Here is a 16,302-nt window from a genome sequence, read left to right on the forward strand (position 1 = left end):
ATTTCCGGTCTTTTCCGACCGTTCTTCCATGACATTCTTTGTTGCATAGCACCGGAGCAAGGAGGAGGAGCTGAGACGGCAGCGCAGCCAGCAGGACGCCCAGTTGGACGAGCTCCGTCTTCAGGTGGCCGCACTGAGGTCGGACCTGAGCCAGGCACACAAGGACAGGGACAGGGAGGCACAGGAGGCTCAGGCCAGGATCGTGAGTGGCCCATCTGCGACACATGCCCGGTTCTCGCCACAATCTGTTTTGCTATGTTTTATCTTCATATGTGTTGTTGTTACGTGGGTGCTTGTATACATCGAGCCCCCGGTCATTCGCTTTCCCTCGAATGATTTGAGGACTCGGTGCAACCTTTTAAAGCAATATATGAGCGTAATGTGGATTGAAACGGAGCTACAGCTCCTTAGGAAATCTGCACGGATGTACACTTGCTTAAAAGAAGCGACTTTCCCTTTGCACGGTGCCGCACTGCAGTCAAATGTCACCGCTCAGATTGACATCCTGGTGTTCCTTCGTGATGGGGCGTTAGTGCTATGAGGAATGTACACTCAATATTTAAGGAGTTGGTTGTGACAGAGTTTTGTTGTAACAGATGTTGAAAGCTTTCTAAATTTTTTAATGTACAAGCGAGTAGAATACATTTTAGAATTAACACTCGAAACCTTAGATTACTCTCACGTGCCTGTCAAGAACACATGATTCTTCAAGTGCCATTCTTCATGTACCTAGTTCTTACATGTGGCCTCTCGCTTGATGGCGGTGAAAAATCTTACCAGAATATTTCTTCCGTTTATGACAACGGAGCTAGCATATTTCAGATTAGCAGTCGCAGTATTTATTAGAATATAGGTTGGAAGTGTTTATTTTTGTGGCACTGTTCATCGAAACTACGGGTTGAATTTCCCACCCCACTGAGCTAATCGGGATGCTGCCCCGTATCAGCCGTTTCTTCGAGCTCGCCGGTGCTAAGCGGAAAAGCTTGACGCACTCGCAGATGCATAGCAGTAGGCTCGATGCAAGTGGCGCATCGCAAGTTCCACAGCTTGGAAACTTGTAGTCGATCATTCTGGAAGCTCAAATGATTCCATCCTATGGCCAGTGCAATCAACAATCGGGTTCTAGATAGGATGACTTGACCTGCCAGGAAATAAATGTTTGGATGAATTCTCTTTTCTTCAATGCTTTTATTAACACAGGATGTGTTTCCATGAGAAGCTATGTTTTTCGACGAGAAAATTGTCCCGAACGAGCGTCGTAAAGAAGCGTCATAGACGAGCATTATGAACGAGCTTCATGGTCGTATATACAGGGTGTTTCAGCGAAGGCTTTCAGAAATCTCTAAAAAAGAGTGTGGTTAAAAAAAAAAAAAAGAAACTTCCCGGGAACAAGCTGCCATCCACGGCAGACACAAAGGGTAGCAAAAAAACATACTAATTAGCTAAATAATTAGCTAAAATTTACTAATTAACTTTTTAATTGTGAAGATAAAGACGTGATTCCAATGAGAAACCTGCTAAGCATCATAGAAAACCACTAGATCAACTAATTTTAGAATGATACAAGGCAAGGAGAGCATTTTATGGCATTTCGAAAAAAACTTTCAATTTGAATGCATTTCTAGATTTCGGTTTCCTATCAAGCGCATCTTTGTGCCTGCAGCCCTGGTCCCCGGTAGCCAAGGCGTCAAGCTACTGCTTTGTCTCCATCGTAAAATAGAGGGAATTATGGCGCATGTGTGTTGCACATCTTAGCCACCGGGGGGACGAACTGCTGGTGCAGAGATGCGCTTCATTGGGAGACCGACGAAGCTTCTTTCGGAACCCCGTGAAATGCTGCCTTCGCCTTATATATTTCTAAAATGAGTTGATATAGTGGTTTTCTGATTATGCTTTGCAACTTTCTCATTGGAATCGCATGTTTAGTATTGTCACTAATTAAATAGTAAGTTTGGATTAATTATTTAGCTAGTTATTGTAAAATACCGGGGGACTGCCCACCCCATTTTTATTGAAAACTGGGTTAATCTAGACATGCGCGCTTGTCTAGTCAATTCAGGCAGTTAACATAATAATAAAATGATTATTCTAAGTACTGGGGGAGTGCCCCCCCCCCCCCCCCCCCACACACACACACACACACACTTTTTACTGAAAAGTGGGTTAATCTAGACATGGGCGCTTGTCTAGTCAAATCAGGTGGTTAACGTATATGTAATTTGCAGAATTCCCATGTTTGGGAAATGTTAATAGTGGGTAGTTCTGTGGTATTTTACGGTAGTATGTTTTTTTTTTTTTGCAATTCTCGACGTCCGCCGTGGCTGGCAGTTTGTTCCCGGAAATAGCTTCTTTTTTTTTTTTTCTCAATTCTATTTTTAGGAGTTTTTGAAAGATTTCGCTGAAACACACGGTGTATAGTTTACAAAAGCCCATGTAAAACCTACACAAGAAAGACGCCCCATTGGTGCTCAGACCTGGGTCGGTGCAGTAAAAGTCTGATACTATAGCCGGTGAGCTGTGTAGCGCATCTACTTCGGAAGCACTGCGCTCCCGGCACATATTGCCGGAAGCACTGTTCTTAAATAAACAAGTAAAAATAATTAAAAATAAATAAATAAAAATAAATATCAGCAGGATCAAGTTTCTTAAAAAAAATCGAGATCAACTTATATTCAAATAACGAGAAAAGAGTCAAAGTACAGGCTAGCTGGTGGAAGTCAACCATTTCGTCGTTTACCCTGAGACTGGGGGGGTTTTTTGAAGAGCAGAAGAAACAGAAAAAACAGACAGGTCTCAACCTGTCTGTTTTTTCTGTTTCTTCTGCTCTTCAAAAAACCCCCCCAGTCTCAGGGTAAACGACGAAATAGTTATATTCAAATATTTTTTTTTTTTTTTTTCTCGGTGGGCTTTTATTATAAAGGTTGACCTATATTCGAACGAATACGATAGTCATAATAATTTATCCTTCATCATAGTCGGCCAATACCACCATCCCTCATCACTTTCGCTAGTCCCCAAGGGGTCTCCAAAATATCACTGGTTGAGAACCCCTCTTGTACGGCATTTCCAAGCACTGTTTTTTTTTTTATAAAAGAAGTTGAATAAATTTTTGGGATGGATGAAGTTTAGTTGAACTCTGCGTAAAGGTGTCTGTGCGTCGCTTATTTGTTACAGTAAATGTTTATAATTAAACATTTTTGTAAATAAACATTTAAATGAGCGGGTTAGTGTTTGTAGAAAAAGCGCATGAAAATGAAGACGGGGTATCACCGGCGATGAAGAGGCCCCGGAACCTATTTTGCTTGGAACTTTTTGTTTATACCATCTTTGCTTGGGACCTGAATTTATATCATTCCTCACCCATTTTATTATTTATGCCACTGATATGCGGAGAGAAAGTTATCTGCTTCTTGCGCAGGAGTTGCGGTGACGTCAGAAAGAGGCCGAGCTCTGACTGGCTGTGACTGAAGGATAGTGGGTAGACCTCAAAGCAAGCCGCCTTGAGGTCTACCCACTATCCTTCAATCATAGCTCGGCATTCTGACGTCTCCACAACCCCCGCAAAAGAAGCAGAAGAATTTGCGCTCCGCATTACAAAGAGATAGGACTCGAAAATAGATGTGATGGTTTCTGAAATCATCTGAAACTAGCAAAACTGATAAACCTAGTGTTTGCTAAAGATATTATGTATGCCTCATCTCAGAGGTATGAGAAGGACGTTCCTGCATTGCTTTGCATTAATGCAATCGTTCCTGTTTCTTACCATACATTTGGAAGCAAGGGGAGGCCTAGAGCCTTAGACGATAAAGTCCCCGAATGCTTTGGTTCAATTTGTGGCAATGCCTGACGGTCGTCACTAACCCTGTGGTTTTGTTTTCAATTTGCAGTCAGTTGTGTCCAGCTTGGTTCAAGTATTTTTGTTTGTTTGGTCGTTTTACTACCCTGCTCTGTCCTTCGTGTCCGCACTTTCATTGTGTTGGCTTAGCTAAGCTTTCGTTTGCATGCTTTATGCTTGGTTCATGCAGAGTGTCAGGAAAAAGTGGGCAAGATATGCTTCTCGTTTTTTTATGACGTTCGACAGTGTGTGAACATTATGTGCATTCATCTGCAGCCAGGGTTCATGTTAAGGAAGTCAAAAGTTGGCTTCTCAGAGTTCACAGTTCAGATGAATGCTAATCTAATCTTTGTTTGCTCATTTCTCGCTCACGTGTCCTCTGTTCCTAACTCCCTTTTCCCGTATGACTTTCGTTCACCTGTTTTTGTCGGTTGTCCTTTGTTGTTCCTTCTTCACAAAAGAAGAGGTGGTCCTTTACGTTTCGCATCTAACAAATGGACGATTTGGGAACATAACACTTGGTGTCGGTCATTGGGTGTCACAACATGGCGGCGGTGGTGGTGACTGGTGGTGCTGGATATAAAGCAGGCTTTGCGTTGCTTTGCATTGTGCGTCACTCTTCTGCTTCTCTCTCTTTTCCCCCACTCACGTGCTTCCCCTCCCCCCTCGTCGGCTTTCCGGGATGTGCGCAGAATGCTCTCGAAACCTCTCAGACCGAGTTTGTGGAAAGGGAAATTGAGACTGAGAAACAGGTGACCGCCCTCGAAAACGCTGGCAGGCAGCTCAAGGTGAGTGCTGGAAAGAGCAGCCTGCTTGGCAGAGAAGACCACTAAAGATGGCCCCTCCTCAGCTTTTCCTGTTTCTTTTTTTTTTTCTTTCTTCCCACTCTTTTTTTCCAGAGAGATTTGTTTAGGGAATGGAACTGAGTGTTTCTAACAGGGATTGGGAGATGCTTGCATTCTGTTTAATTGCTTGCTTTGTGTTCACATTTACGATCATGTTAAGTGCTGGCAGTGCATGACATGGAAAGCATGCTGGGAAGTGTATGGGACATTTACAGTTGCATGTGGAGCTTACCGTTTGCTGCATATGTGGACTCTGTGCACTCACGTCGTGCGTTTTTGCACGGTTGCGCCGCGACCTCCGCAGAAGTTAGAGTAGGCTCTTGTGTGCAGCTCTGAGTTAACTTTATGTTTGTGTCAGTGTTACACTTTAAAAAAATTTAGATGAAGCAGTAAAAAGAAACAAGTGAGATATTAATTCGTAAGCACATTCCTCTCTTTGCACCATGTATATGTTGGCAATTTAAAGAAGAACTGGAGCAATGACTAAAGGGGTTGTGAAACTTATTTTATATTATATATGCCTCATCTCAGAGGTATGAGAAGGACGTTCCTGCATTGCTTTGCATTAATGCAATCGTTCCTGTTTCTTACCATACATTTGGAAGCAAGGGGAGGCCTAGAGCCTTAGACGATAAAGTCCCCGAATGCTTTGGTTCAATTTGTGGCAATGCCTGACGGTCGTCACTAACCCTGTGGTTTTGTTTTCAATTTGCAGTCAGTTGTGTCCAGCTTGGTTCAAGTATTTTTGTTTGTTTGGTCGTTTTACTACCCTGCTCTGTCCTTCGTGTCCGCACTTTCATTGTGTTGGCTTAGCTAAGCTTTCGTTTGCATGCTTTATGCTTGGTTCATGCAGAGTGTCAGGAAAAAGTGGGCAAGATATGCTTCTCGTTTTTTTATGACGTTCGACAGTGTGTGAACATTATGTGCATTCATCTGCAGCCAGGGTTCATGTTAAGGAAGTCAAAAGTTGGCTTCTCAGAGTTCAGAACTGGAGCAATGACTAAAGGGGTTGTGAAACTTATTTTGATCGTTCCTGGTGAAATGGAGATTTTGAATTTTGAGGATTTATGTCTCTTGAGAATTCATTTCATCATTCTTGTTACTTTTTATTATAAAAACCTAGAACATATTGTCATGAATGACAAGTGATGAGGCAATAAAAACAGAAGAAACTAAACGTTTAATGGGGCGAACTTGTGCCCAAAAATAAAAAAAAGGAAATAGAAAAAGGATAGCGTCGATGGCGGCGAAACAGCAGGATTGAACGCTAAGGCGAGACTGACTTCGCTCACCTTGTGGAGTCCCTTATGTACTTTCGTGGGTTTCTGGATCATTCGGCATAGAACGTTCGGTGTGTAGAATATTCGGAACTAGATCAGACGAGATTGTTCTCAAACTTACTAGAAGGCCAAATTGAAAGAATAAATAAAAGGACAGTCCGCTGACTGAAATCGAACCTACACCTACCGCGCAAAAGTCAAGCGCGGTAACCACTCGGCCACACACGCGCTTGCTCGCTGACGCTCGTGGCATTAATATTTCAGGTCCAGTTTTGACAGGAGCATTCTTGTGAATGTTACAATAGCAGTAGGGATCCTTGCAGTCCTAATGAAAAGAAACACATTTCTGGCAGCATGGATAGAGCAACATTTGCTTGGTGTCTCTTTCGAGCTGGCAGCAGTCAAAGGTTAAAGTTTTTGTGTTCTACCTGCTTTTCCTTTCTGGTTGCAGACGGGTTGTATGCAAGGTTTTTGCATTTCATTTTCACAGTGCTATAAATTTATTTTGTGGATTGGGTGAAACATTAGGCTATGAAGGTGTACATTAGGTGGCAAATTGGTTTGATTGTTTGAAATGGATGGCAACCGAGAAAACAGACATGGAGTGCTGTATCACATACAATAGAAGCCATCTTATCTCCTGAGAAGCTTGTTACTAGCATGTTAACATGTGAAAATGACTCCCTGAAGATGATTACAGTACCTCAGTGATAGATATCTACTTCATTGATTCATGGGCTGCAACTCCACTCGGCATATGCTCTATGATCAGAATTCCTCCAGATCTGGCACCACAGCAGTAATGACAACAGCAGCGATCAGTTTCTTCCATTTTTCACGATTGTATCGAGTGTTTGGAGCTAAAACTTGATAATTTTGGAAGTACATGCTGTTAGGGTACATCTGTCTTGAGGCTTTCCTTCTCCGAGGTTTATTTGCCTCATTGCTTTCAAGAAAGAATGCACAATCCACACGCATAGACCGTGTGTTTCGAAGAAGACTCGAAAATTCCTACCAATATGGTGGTTGAGAAAAAAAAAAAAAACTATTTTCGGGAACAAACTGCCAGCCAAGGTGGACGTCGGGGATTGCAAGAAACATATACTAATAAATTAAATAATAAACTAGTTTACTAATCAAATTTTTAATTACCGTAGTGAAACTAAACATATTGTTATAATTGCAAACTTCCTGACCATCATCAAGAACCCCTAAATCACTCAATTTTTGGAATACTTAAAGCATGTGTAAAGTGCGAGAGTGCACTGAACTTACCACTCTTGCAGCATGCGAAAACGCGGATGATATTCTTATCATTCGTATTTTTGCAAATGATAAGAGTATCATCCACAAAGGCTAATGGAAGGTGTTTTCTTGGAGGATGGGCTCATAGCACAAAAAATTGACATACTGAATCTAGAAGAAACACGGGCTCAGATCTGACATCGTAAAAGCGAGACTAGTTGTTCCCAAGGCTAAAGATGCAGTCCACGAGTGCAAATAAAAAATCCAAGCACATTCGTGACACCACGTGACGTGCGCCACAACGACAGCAGCTAGGCACTCGCGTAATTTTCTACAATTGTGGCACCTTCTTTGTTTCTGCACCACCTCCTGGGCACGGTTCCGAGGATATTCGCTTGATTTTAACCTCTGCTCTTGATTTCGCTCCCGTGCCTCGTCTGTACCTTGTCCACGACAAGCCCTTTCGGCGCTCAAAAACTAAAATTGGCGGTCTTCGAACCTGCCACAGACTTCCCGGGGCCTAGCCAGATGTCGCGCAAATTCTTTGCATTTAATTGTATTTAATTGTATTATAATCTTTCGCTCAAACGGCCGTGCGCCGGCACAACGGGGTGTCCAACTGATGCGGAGAGCAAGTTGTGTACTCCTTGCTTAGGGGTTGCGGTGATGTCAGAATGATGCCGGGCTCCGATTGGTTTTGATTGAAAGGATAGCGGGTGGATTTCAATGCAAGATGGCACTAAGTGTTTCAATCGGCCACTGTTTGGGGGCGAAAGGAGCGGGCCTTTTCCGTCGGGCGGCATTGGTCTGGCAGAACGTCCCTTTCAAGCGCCCGTCCCATGGGACGCGCTCGTGGCCTCTTACCGTGCTCCGGCATCATGCGCACGCTCGAAGCCCTCGAGACGCCCAGGCGTCGTCGAAGGAAGAAAGGAATGAAATGTATACCGCGTTTGCATCGCCAAACTCTGTCCGCTTAACGGCTCGGTCGTCCACAGTAACTGGTTCTAATCTGGCTCAACATACAGAAATTTTCGTTTTCTTGTAGATACTCGGTGGTGGAGGCGGTGGCGGCTGGGAGCAATTGTGCGATTTACGACGTCGTTGGGTGTTTTCGCGAAGGACGACCGTGCAATTTCTCAGGGAGGTCCTGGTCAGTGTTCTTCACAGTAAAAAGCGGCACGGGCTGCAAGGAATGCGGGGAGGACGGAGGAGAGAATGAGGCGTGTCTAAGTACCCCAGTCTTAGACATTCGTGGGGTGCTGCTGCGTTGCGCGCATCATCTTTGCTTTCGGGGATGCCAGCATCAGGGAAACTGGTCACTCCATCTCTGGCAGCGTGAATTTTCCAGCACAAGTTCTAAGATGTAGATGGTGTGCGGTACTTGCACGTTTTAGCGCACATAGTGATAATTGTTACCAATGGTATATAGCTGCTTCAGAAACGCAGACTGTAAATGTAACGATTAAAACCCTGACAATGTTTTGCTGGAATGCCTAGGCATAATAAGTTTATGATAAGTAGTAAGGCCGGGCGGATCCACCTACGTTTCACGGCCCCTTTAAAGTTTGATATGGTCATTTCGGAGACATGCGAGTTTGACTGCGCGTCTACTCTCCCGGATTTTTTTCTTTCACTTTTTTACAGACTTGGTTCTCGTGACACTCGGTAGATGACAAGGCATTGAACCATTCATTCAGTGTGAACTTTTCGTTTGTTTAGGCAGAACTGCAGAGGAAGGATGCCGAGCACCAGAAGAGCCTCGAATACATTCAGAAGCTGGAAGAAACCTCTTCTGCCTCTGCGAACAAGGTTTCTATCAAAATATGAATTTCTTTTACTTCGTGTCCTTACTTTTGCGTGTATTTCTGGTCTCACGTGGTACCTTTTTGCCAGGTTGCACAGCTGGAAAAGGAGCTGAGTGTGGTGACTGAGTCGGAAGCGTCTCTAAAGCTGACGATAAAGCGGGTCAAGGCTGAAATTAAAGCAATGGCTGAGGGTGAGACATATACATTCTGCCCACATTATTTTCAGATCTTGCTTTTGGATTTTTGTTCAACTACAACTACTTAGCACTTTGTTGAGCCACGGCCATGCTAGAGTAAAAAGGTGCGCTCTCTTACGGCCTTGGTATGGAAGGGTGGTTTCTCCCTGCTGTCATAGCTCAATGACATTGCTGTGACCCTTCCCTTCCTACAGCTCTTTCACTTCTTTGAGGTGCACCCCAACCTCTTCGTGTTGGCCTCTTTACTCTAGAACTTCGTTAGAGAAATTTTTAGAATATGAGGAGGGCCCAAAAGTAACTGAAATGAATTTCTGGAGGGCGGGTCATTCATAATACCAACTTCTGCCGCTAGCAGCACTTAGCGGCACTCCATCCAGGTCAGTTTGCGAATTGCTGTCGTCTGCTGAAGTTCTAGCGGCATGTTGTAAATTTTTTCCCTTAGCGCTTCAGAATCATTTCTCGTTTTTTGTAATGTCTGATTTGAAGGACCTTCCACATTCACAAAACATTTTTCTTTCAAGACTATTTTTATACGGGCGAACAGAAAAAGTTACACGGTGTGAGGTCTGGTGAATAGGTGGGTGGAGACTGTGTGATATCATTTTTGTTCTAAAATTGATGCACTGACAGGGCAGTGTGTTCTGGGGCATTGTTGTGATGGGACCACCACTCCCCCCCTTTCCCACGGATTGGGGTGTTTCTTCCTCGCTGAGTTGCGCAACAGTCACAAATGTTCTAGGCAAAACACCTGATTAACAGTTTCACCAGGAGAAACAACTGTTGGTCGTCAATCAGTAATTCATTGGCCTTGAAGCAAGAAAACCACTTGTAGAACTGCAATTTCTTCATAGCGTCTTCGTTGTATGCTGTCTGAAGCATTACAAGAATTTCTGCCGCTGTTTTCCTTAAGAAAACAGAATTTCACGGCCACACGCTGTTCTTTGAAATCAGATGTTGCGAAAACATTCAGCCTTTCCACTCTGGTGATGAAGGAAGTGCAGCGGAGCTGCAGCTTCTTTTCGGGGCGGTGGCTTTCGAGGCAAACAATCTGCTCTTCTTTCGCAAGGGAATCTGAAGCGCTCGACGTACGCGGCGGTTGCAGATCTATTCGCGCTGCCGCGTACGTCGCCGCTCCTTCTGCACTCTGTCTTCTTTTCCGACGACAGGGCACGCGGCCAACCCATCATGAGCCCAAAACGAAACTGATAAGAGAGTAGGAAACAGCGTGCAAAACAGACGAGGACAAAGAAGAAACACACGTGACGCGCGCTGCGCTTGCCACTTGTGTTTCTTCGTTCTCGTCTGTTTTTTACACTGTTTCCTACAATGAGTTCCCACCAACTCCCCCAACTATCCATTCTTCTATGATAGGTGGAAAGGTTGCCGCCATCTATGAGTGACGGCGGCAACCAGACTGGTTGCCTGGTTGCCGTCGTTGCTTATAGATGGCGGTAGCTGTCCAGGGGTTCGTGTACGTCTGTGTCGACATTTCTTTGGTACCGGACACGATCCTGGGGAACCTAGACCTTAACAAACAAAAACAAAAACAAAGAATGATTTTGAAGCTCTTGGGGGAAAAAATTTCACAACATGCCTCTAGAACTTTAGCAGACGACGCCGGTTGGCAAATTGACTCGGAACAGGGTGCCACTAAGTGCTGCTAGCAGCAGAAGCTAGCACTACTGAATGGCCCAACCCCCAGAAATTCATTCCAGTTACTTTTGGGTCCCCCCTTGTAGTTTGACCCTTAGGTGATGAGGCTGCCTGCCTGTAAGGACTTAGTGGATCACCTCTTCCTCTTCATCTTCTCAATGAAAAACTTTCTATAAACTAGCATATATTTCTAGTATGCTATAGACTTTCCCCATCAGCACAGTACAGTTGCTTCAAATAAGCATATTGCTGGATATTTTCAATCACGGTGGTCATAACATTTGTTCAGGGTGGCTCAAGCAGGGCTGGGAAGGGTAGCATGATCATGCCCCCACGATCATGCCCCCACACAGCTAGAAAGAATTGCATTGTCCCTAGGTGAGAGCAAGGTTCACGAGGAAAGCCATTCTCTAGCCCACCCATAGTTGAGCCTACTATTTACGAGCAGTTCATCCTAGCTCACCCGCACTTGCTCTCAGCGGTTGCAACCGACACTGACAGTGAGGTTGACTGTGAGAGGCTGTCCCGGCTAAGAAAGCTGGTGTTTTCACCTTACTGTTAGATAAACGGCTGCCAATTTGACATACTAAATGTTTCTAAGCACGTACTTCTTTGAAACAAAGGGTTTTCACTTTTTTTTTTTATTGCCACAAACAGGTGCAATAGTAAATAAAGTGTGGGCATTGACCGGACTATCAAATCGTATAATTTTGCTCTTTTATTCGACGAAACACCTTTTTCATGGGTGTCAAGATGTCGGCAAGTTAGTGTCTCCATAGTGAAATGTAAACGCTAAAGAGTGCATTATTTAAAATAAACGCCGTAAATCATCTGCAGGTTCAAGAACCAAGAAGCATTGAAAACCCAAAACCCTAAAGCCGTAGTCGGACTGCTCATACATTGTACAAAAGACACAGTGGTCGCTGCAGGCATGACGATGTCTACGGACGTACCTCGAGCACATTCGAAGCACGTTTGCTTCGTTGCAAACAGTCGTCGTACGACCAATGTTATGACCATCATACGATCATAATATCATATGATATTATGATCGTATAATAATATATCATAACACGATATAATATAATATAACAATATCGTATAATTATAATATTATACAATATTATAAAATCATACGATCATCATACACATCAGACAGGCTTAAAGAGAAGCCAAACATTGCTAGCACCCGTACTCCGAGCATTTTTCGATGTCAGCTGAGTTTACTATCAGTAGTATACTTCTGGTAGCAATTATTCGCCTCAATGGCACATTCCCCGCTCTTCCTTACGCCGGGACGTTCTTTCGGTTTTCTGGTGGCAGAGGTGGACGAACTGAGGCTACGCAATGCGTCCCTGTCGGGGGAGAATGAGCGGCTGAGGCAGGAGGCCGGGGAGTCGAGGTCGCAGGGGGATGAGGAGCGCAGGGACTTCGAGCGGGAGCTGGAGGGGCTAAGGGCAGCTCTCCGGGAAGCCACCTCCAAGGTGAGTCTTCGCTGCCTCTTTGGCCACGGTGGTCCGACCAAATTCTATCGCTCGTGATCGAACGCCGAAGCAATACAGTTTCAAGAGTTTGCATTAGTGTGAACGATTGATTGACAATTTTTTCTCATTTCTTCTTAGAGTAGAAAGGTTGTCATGGCAACTACTAAGAAGAAACAGATTTGATGTTTGTGTTTAGACTGTGTCATTTTATTGTTTTGTGTTAACATTAAAATGGTTAGAAGCATATTTAAATAACAGAAAACAGTTTGTACAAATACAGGATTCCCGCTCATCCACATCAAAAGTAGAATCTGGAGTTCCTCAGGGATCAGTTCTGGCACCCTACTTTTTCTAATTTTTATAAATGACATCACAGTGGACAGATCTGTTCAGATTCGCTTATTTGCCGATGATTGTATAATTTATAAGCTAGTCAAATGCTCAAATGACCAAGTAGTCTTAAACAAGAGTTTAGAAATGATCTCAAAATGGTGTGATGATTGGCAAATGTCTCTAAATAACTGAAAATGTGCACATATGACGATAACTAGGAAAAAAAAAATCACTGAATTTTAATTATACTCTTCAAGGAACCGCTTTAAATACCGTATATGAATACAAATACCTAGGATTAATCATAACTTCAGATCTGCGTTGGAACTCGCATATTGACTTTATCTCCCGAAAAGCAATGAATAAATTACGGGCATTAAAAAGGAAACTGAAGGACTGCTCGAGCAAAACGAACCTAATGGCGTACAAAACGTTTGTTAGATCTATACTCGAGTATGCCGACGTTGTGTGGGATCCTTACACAAAATGTAATATTAACAAATTAGAAAGAATTCAGAAGAAGGCATTAAGATTTATATTTAACAAGTATGGCAGAAACACCTCGATTTCGGAGCTTTATGTACAGGCCGGCCTTCCGCTTTTAGAAAAACGTAGAAAGATCAATCGACTGAAATTTATTTTTAATCTAATAAATGGGAACTACAACTTAGATTATCTAGATTACTTTCACTTCAACACATCTAGGTTCACAAGAAATAAACACAGTAAATCAATCACTGAAATAAAGTGCAGGACCGACTGTTACAAATACTCTTATTTTCCTCGTACTATCCATGCCTGGAATGCGTTACCCGAACAAATTGTCTCTTCAAATTGTCTAACGTTGTTTCTAGCATTGATAAACGAATTACCAGAGTTTTGACGTTTCAGGCCTTGATACCCCTCAAACGAATATTTTTCTGCTCTTTGTGTGTTCGTGATCATATATGTAAAACGTTTTTTTTTTTGTTTGTTTTGCTGCGCTGCCACACTCTGTGCTTGCTTTTTTCGTAAAACTTGATCCATGTATCCCTCCTACCTTGGCCGCCCCACGGCGGCCGGTAGTATAAATAAATAAATAAATAAAAAGGTCAATCAGCCTTTGAGGCACGGCAACATTTGGTTATGCTGTAGGGGAGAAATTTTGCCAGTGCAGTACGAACTCTAGCCTGGGTTCTTTGGTATATGTCACGCAGTGGTGACACACTACCGCACGCCAGTTACGATGCTCATCCAGATAAAAATGGGCTGGGTTGGGGATTTTGCCCAGAATTCCTGGGTTTTGCAGCGCGAGCTTTCGCTCCACATGCTTTGAGTTGCAGTGCACTTAGTGAGGTGGAAAGTACTCATTTGGGACACTACCCTAAGCTGCAAAATTTAATGTCTACTAAAATTTGACAAAGTGCTTATCTCATGTTTGTGTAAACAGTGTGTCGCTATGTACAAGCTAGCTGCTTCAGAAGTGTAGTACAGAGTGCATGTTGCTCATGAAACCTAGGGCCCCTGATTTTTCTCCAAGTACCATCCCAGCTACAGGGAGTGACGACACCATTACCAGGGGTGCAGGCTACTGCCTGTGCCACCTGCCAAATGTTCCCCAGAACTCGACACGAGCTGAGAATAAGACGTGCACTTCTCGCGTCATTCTCCTCCTCTGTGCCATCCCTTAGTGGGACTGCAAGTGCATGGGCCAAAGATTGCTATAGCAGATGACATGGAGGCAGAGAGCAACCAAAGTGTGCATGCCCCATTCTCGGTGCACGTCTGGTTTTCTGGAGCGTGCGGCAAGTGGCACTATTAGTACCTAGCGCTACATGCCACGGGTGGTGTTTGTTGTTACACAACACTTTTACAACATCTATACAACATATCGATGCATATATAACCATTGTGACTTTATGTGTTGGCACAGGATACATACGAACCTGACAAGGTAGCGGCTGTTGCAATAAAGTGAAAAGGGGGAAAATCTGCAGGACAGAAAAGCACAGTGACAGGCTGTAGCGATCAGTATAGCAGCTACAAATAAGCATGAATAATGGGATATCAAACTAGATTTTACAGCGGAGCTGTTAAGGGATAGTTTCCCCAGTTTTGTGTCCGTGAACAAATAAATCTCGACACAAAACTCTGGACAGATGCCGCCATCTATGAGCGATGGCGACAACGAGACAACTGGCTTGCCAGTTGTCTGGTTGCTGTCGTCGCTCATAGATGGCGGCAACCTTTCCGGCCTTTCCACTCTGGTTTTCACCGGAGTGGAAAGGCTGAATTTCTCTAGATGTCGTCCTCGAGGTCATTTCAGAAGTCGTCTTTGAGGTCGTCCTAGTCATCGTCCTTGAGGTTGTCCTAGACGTTGTCCTTGAGGTGGCCTGAGAGGTTGTCCTCTAGGCTGTCCTAGAAGTCATCCTTGAGGTCATTCTAGACGTCGTCCTCTAGGTCCTCCTAGAAGTCGTCCTTGAGGTCGACCTAGACGTTGTCCTAGAAGTCGTCCTTGAGGTTGTCGTAGACGTCGTCCCTGAGGTCGTCCTAGGCGTCACCCTTGAGGTCGTCCTAGGCACCGTCCTCTAGGCGTCGTCCTTGAGGTCGTCCTAGACGTTGTCCTTGAGGCCGTCCTACCATATATATATATATATATATAGTATAGCCCCGCTGGGTCTTCCTTTGTCACCAGAGTGCAAAGGCTGAAAGTTTTTTTTTTTTTTATACGGACCTTATTTACCTTTTTGGAATTCTTAACTCATCCAGATGTATAGTCATATATTAGCACAGCCAGCATTTGCTATAGTCGGTTACAAGTCAAGAAGGTAGGAGGAGCTCCTCCCAGAAGCGTGATGCGCCCGTTTCAAATCCCTCCGCAGTCGAAAGAAGAGTTCACTGGAAACGCCCCTTGTTCTACTTTAATGGATAGATAGTGGCCACAGAGTGGTGCCCGCTTGTCTTCGACCCCCACTTTTTAAGAAAGCAATCTTGGTATTCATTAAAGGGGGAACCGAGCCCCTGAAAGCAGCCTTTGTATCCATCGGAGGGAGAAGCTAATCCCCGAAAGTCGTATTTGTTTCCATCGGAGGGAGAAAGCTGTAATCTCCCTCTCGTGGCTTCCACAATGCTAAGTCAAAGTCTAAAGATAAAGCAAATATGTACCGAAAGGCAATACCCTCCTCGCGCATTGACTGCGACGTCACGGAAACGATGGGACGCTATTGGATGCGGAGGTGGCGAAGGGATATATGATTCCCTTTGGGGGGTATTTGCCGCTACCTTCTTGACCTGTAACTTACTATAGAAAGAAGGTCATAGGGCTAGATTTTCTATGTCACCTATCAAAAGCTAGTGCAGAGCACAGATCGGAGACAAGTGCCACATGGTGTCTGTACTGACCAAACATGCCAGGTTATCTAGGAGACATCGGTAGAGCTCCAACTTGAGTGAGAGGAAAAAAAACCTTCCACAGAGTCGATACTCCAGGGGTGGAACGGCTGCGCCATTTGCGCCATTTTGTGCCAGACGCATTTGTCTGCGCTCTCCTGCGCCATTTCGCGGAAACTGCGCCGCAGTCATTACCTGCGCCATTATGCACCAAATCGCACAACGTGCGCAAAAAAAAAAAAAAGTATTTTGTCTT

The 16,302-nt window shown here is 44.1% G+C and overlaps 1 protein-coding gene across 2 annotated transcripts in view; it reads left to right on the forward strand.

Annotated features, from left to right (window-relative positions):
* Positions 1-16,302, forward strand: part of LOC8027963 (golgin subfamily A member 1) — a 50,965-nt gene that overhangs the window by 23,237 nt on the left and 11,426 nt on the right. For both annotated transcript variants that reach the window (XM_040213314.2, XM_040213315.1), the window contains exons 11-14: positions 50-202; positions 8,925-9,014; positions 9,099-9,201; positions 12,184-12,344. In XM_040213314.2, the coding sequence (XP_040069248.1) occupies positions 50-202; positions 8,925-9,014; positions 9,099-9,201; positions 12,184-12,344 (507 nt within the window). The remainder of the gene's footprint in view (positions 1-49; positions 203-8,924; positions 9,015-9,098; positions 9,202-12,183; positions 12,345-16,302) is intronic.

Source organism: Ixodes scapularis, unplaced genomic scaffold (genome assembly GCF_016920785.2).
Source record: "Ixodes scapularis isolate PalLabHiFi unplaced genomic scaffold, ASM1692078v2 PGA_scaffold3__209_contigs__length_174095766, whole genome shotgun sequence".
NCBI lineage: Eukaryota > Metazoa > Arthropoda > Arachnida > Ixodida > Ixodidae > Ixodes > Ixodes scapularis.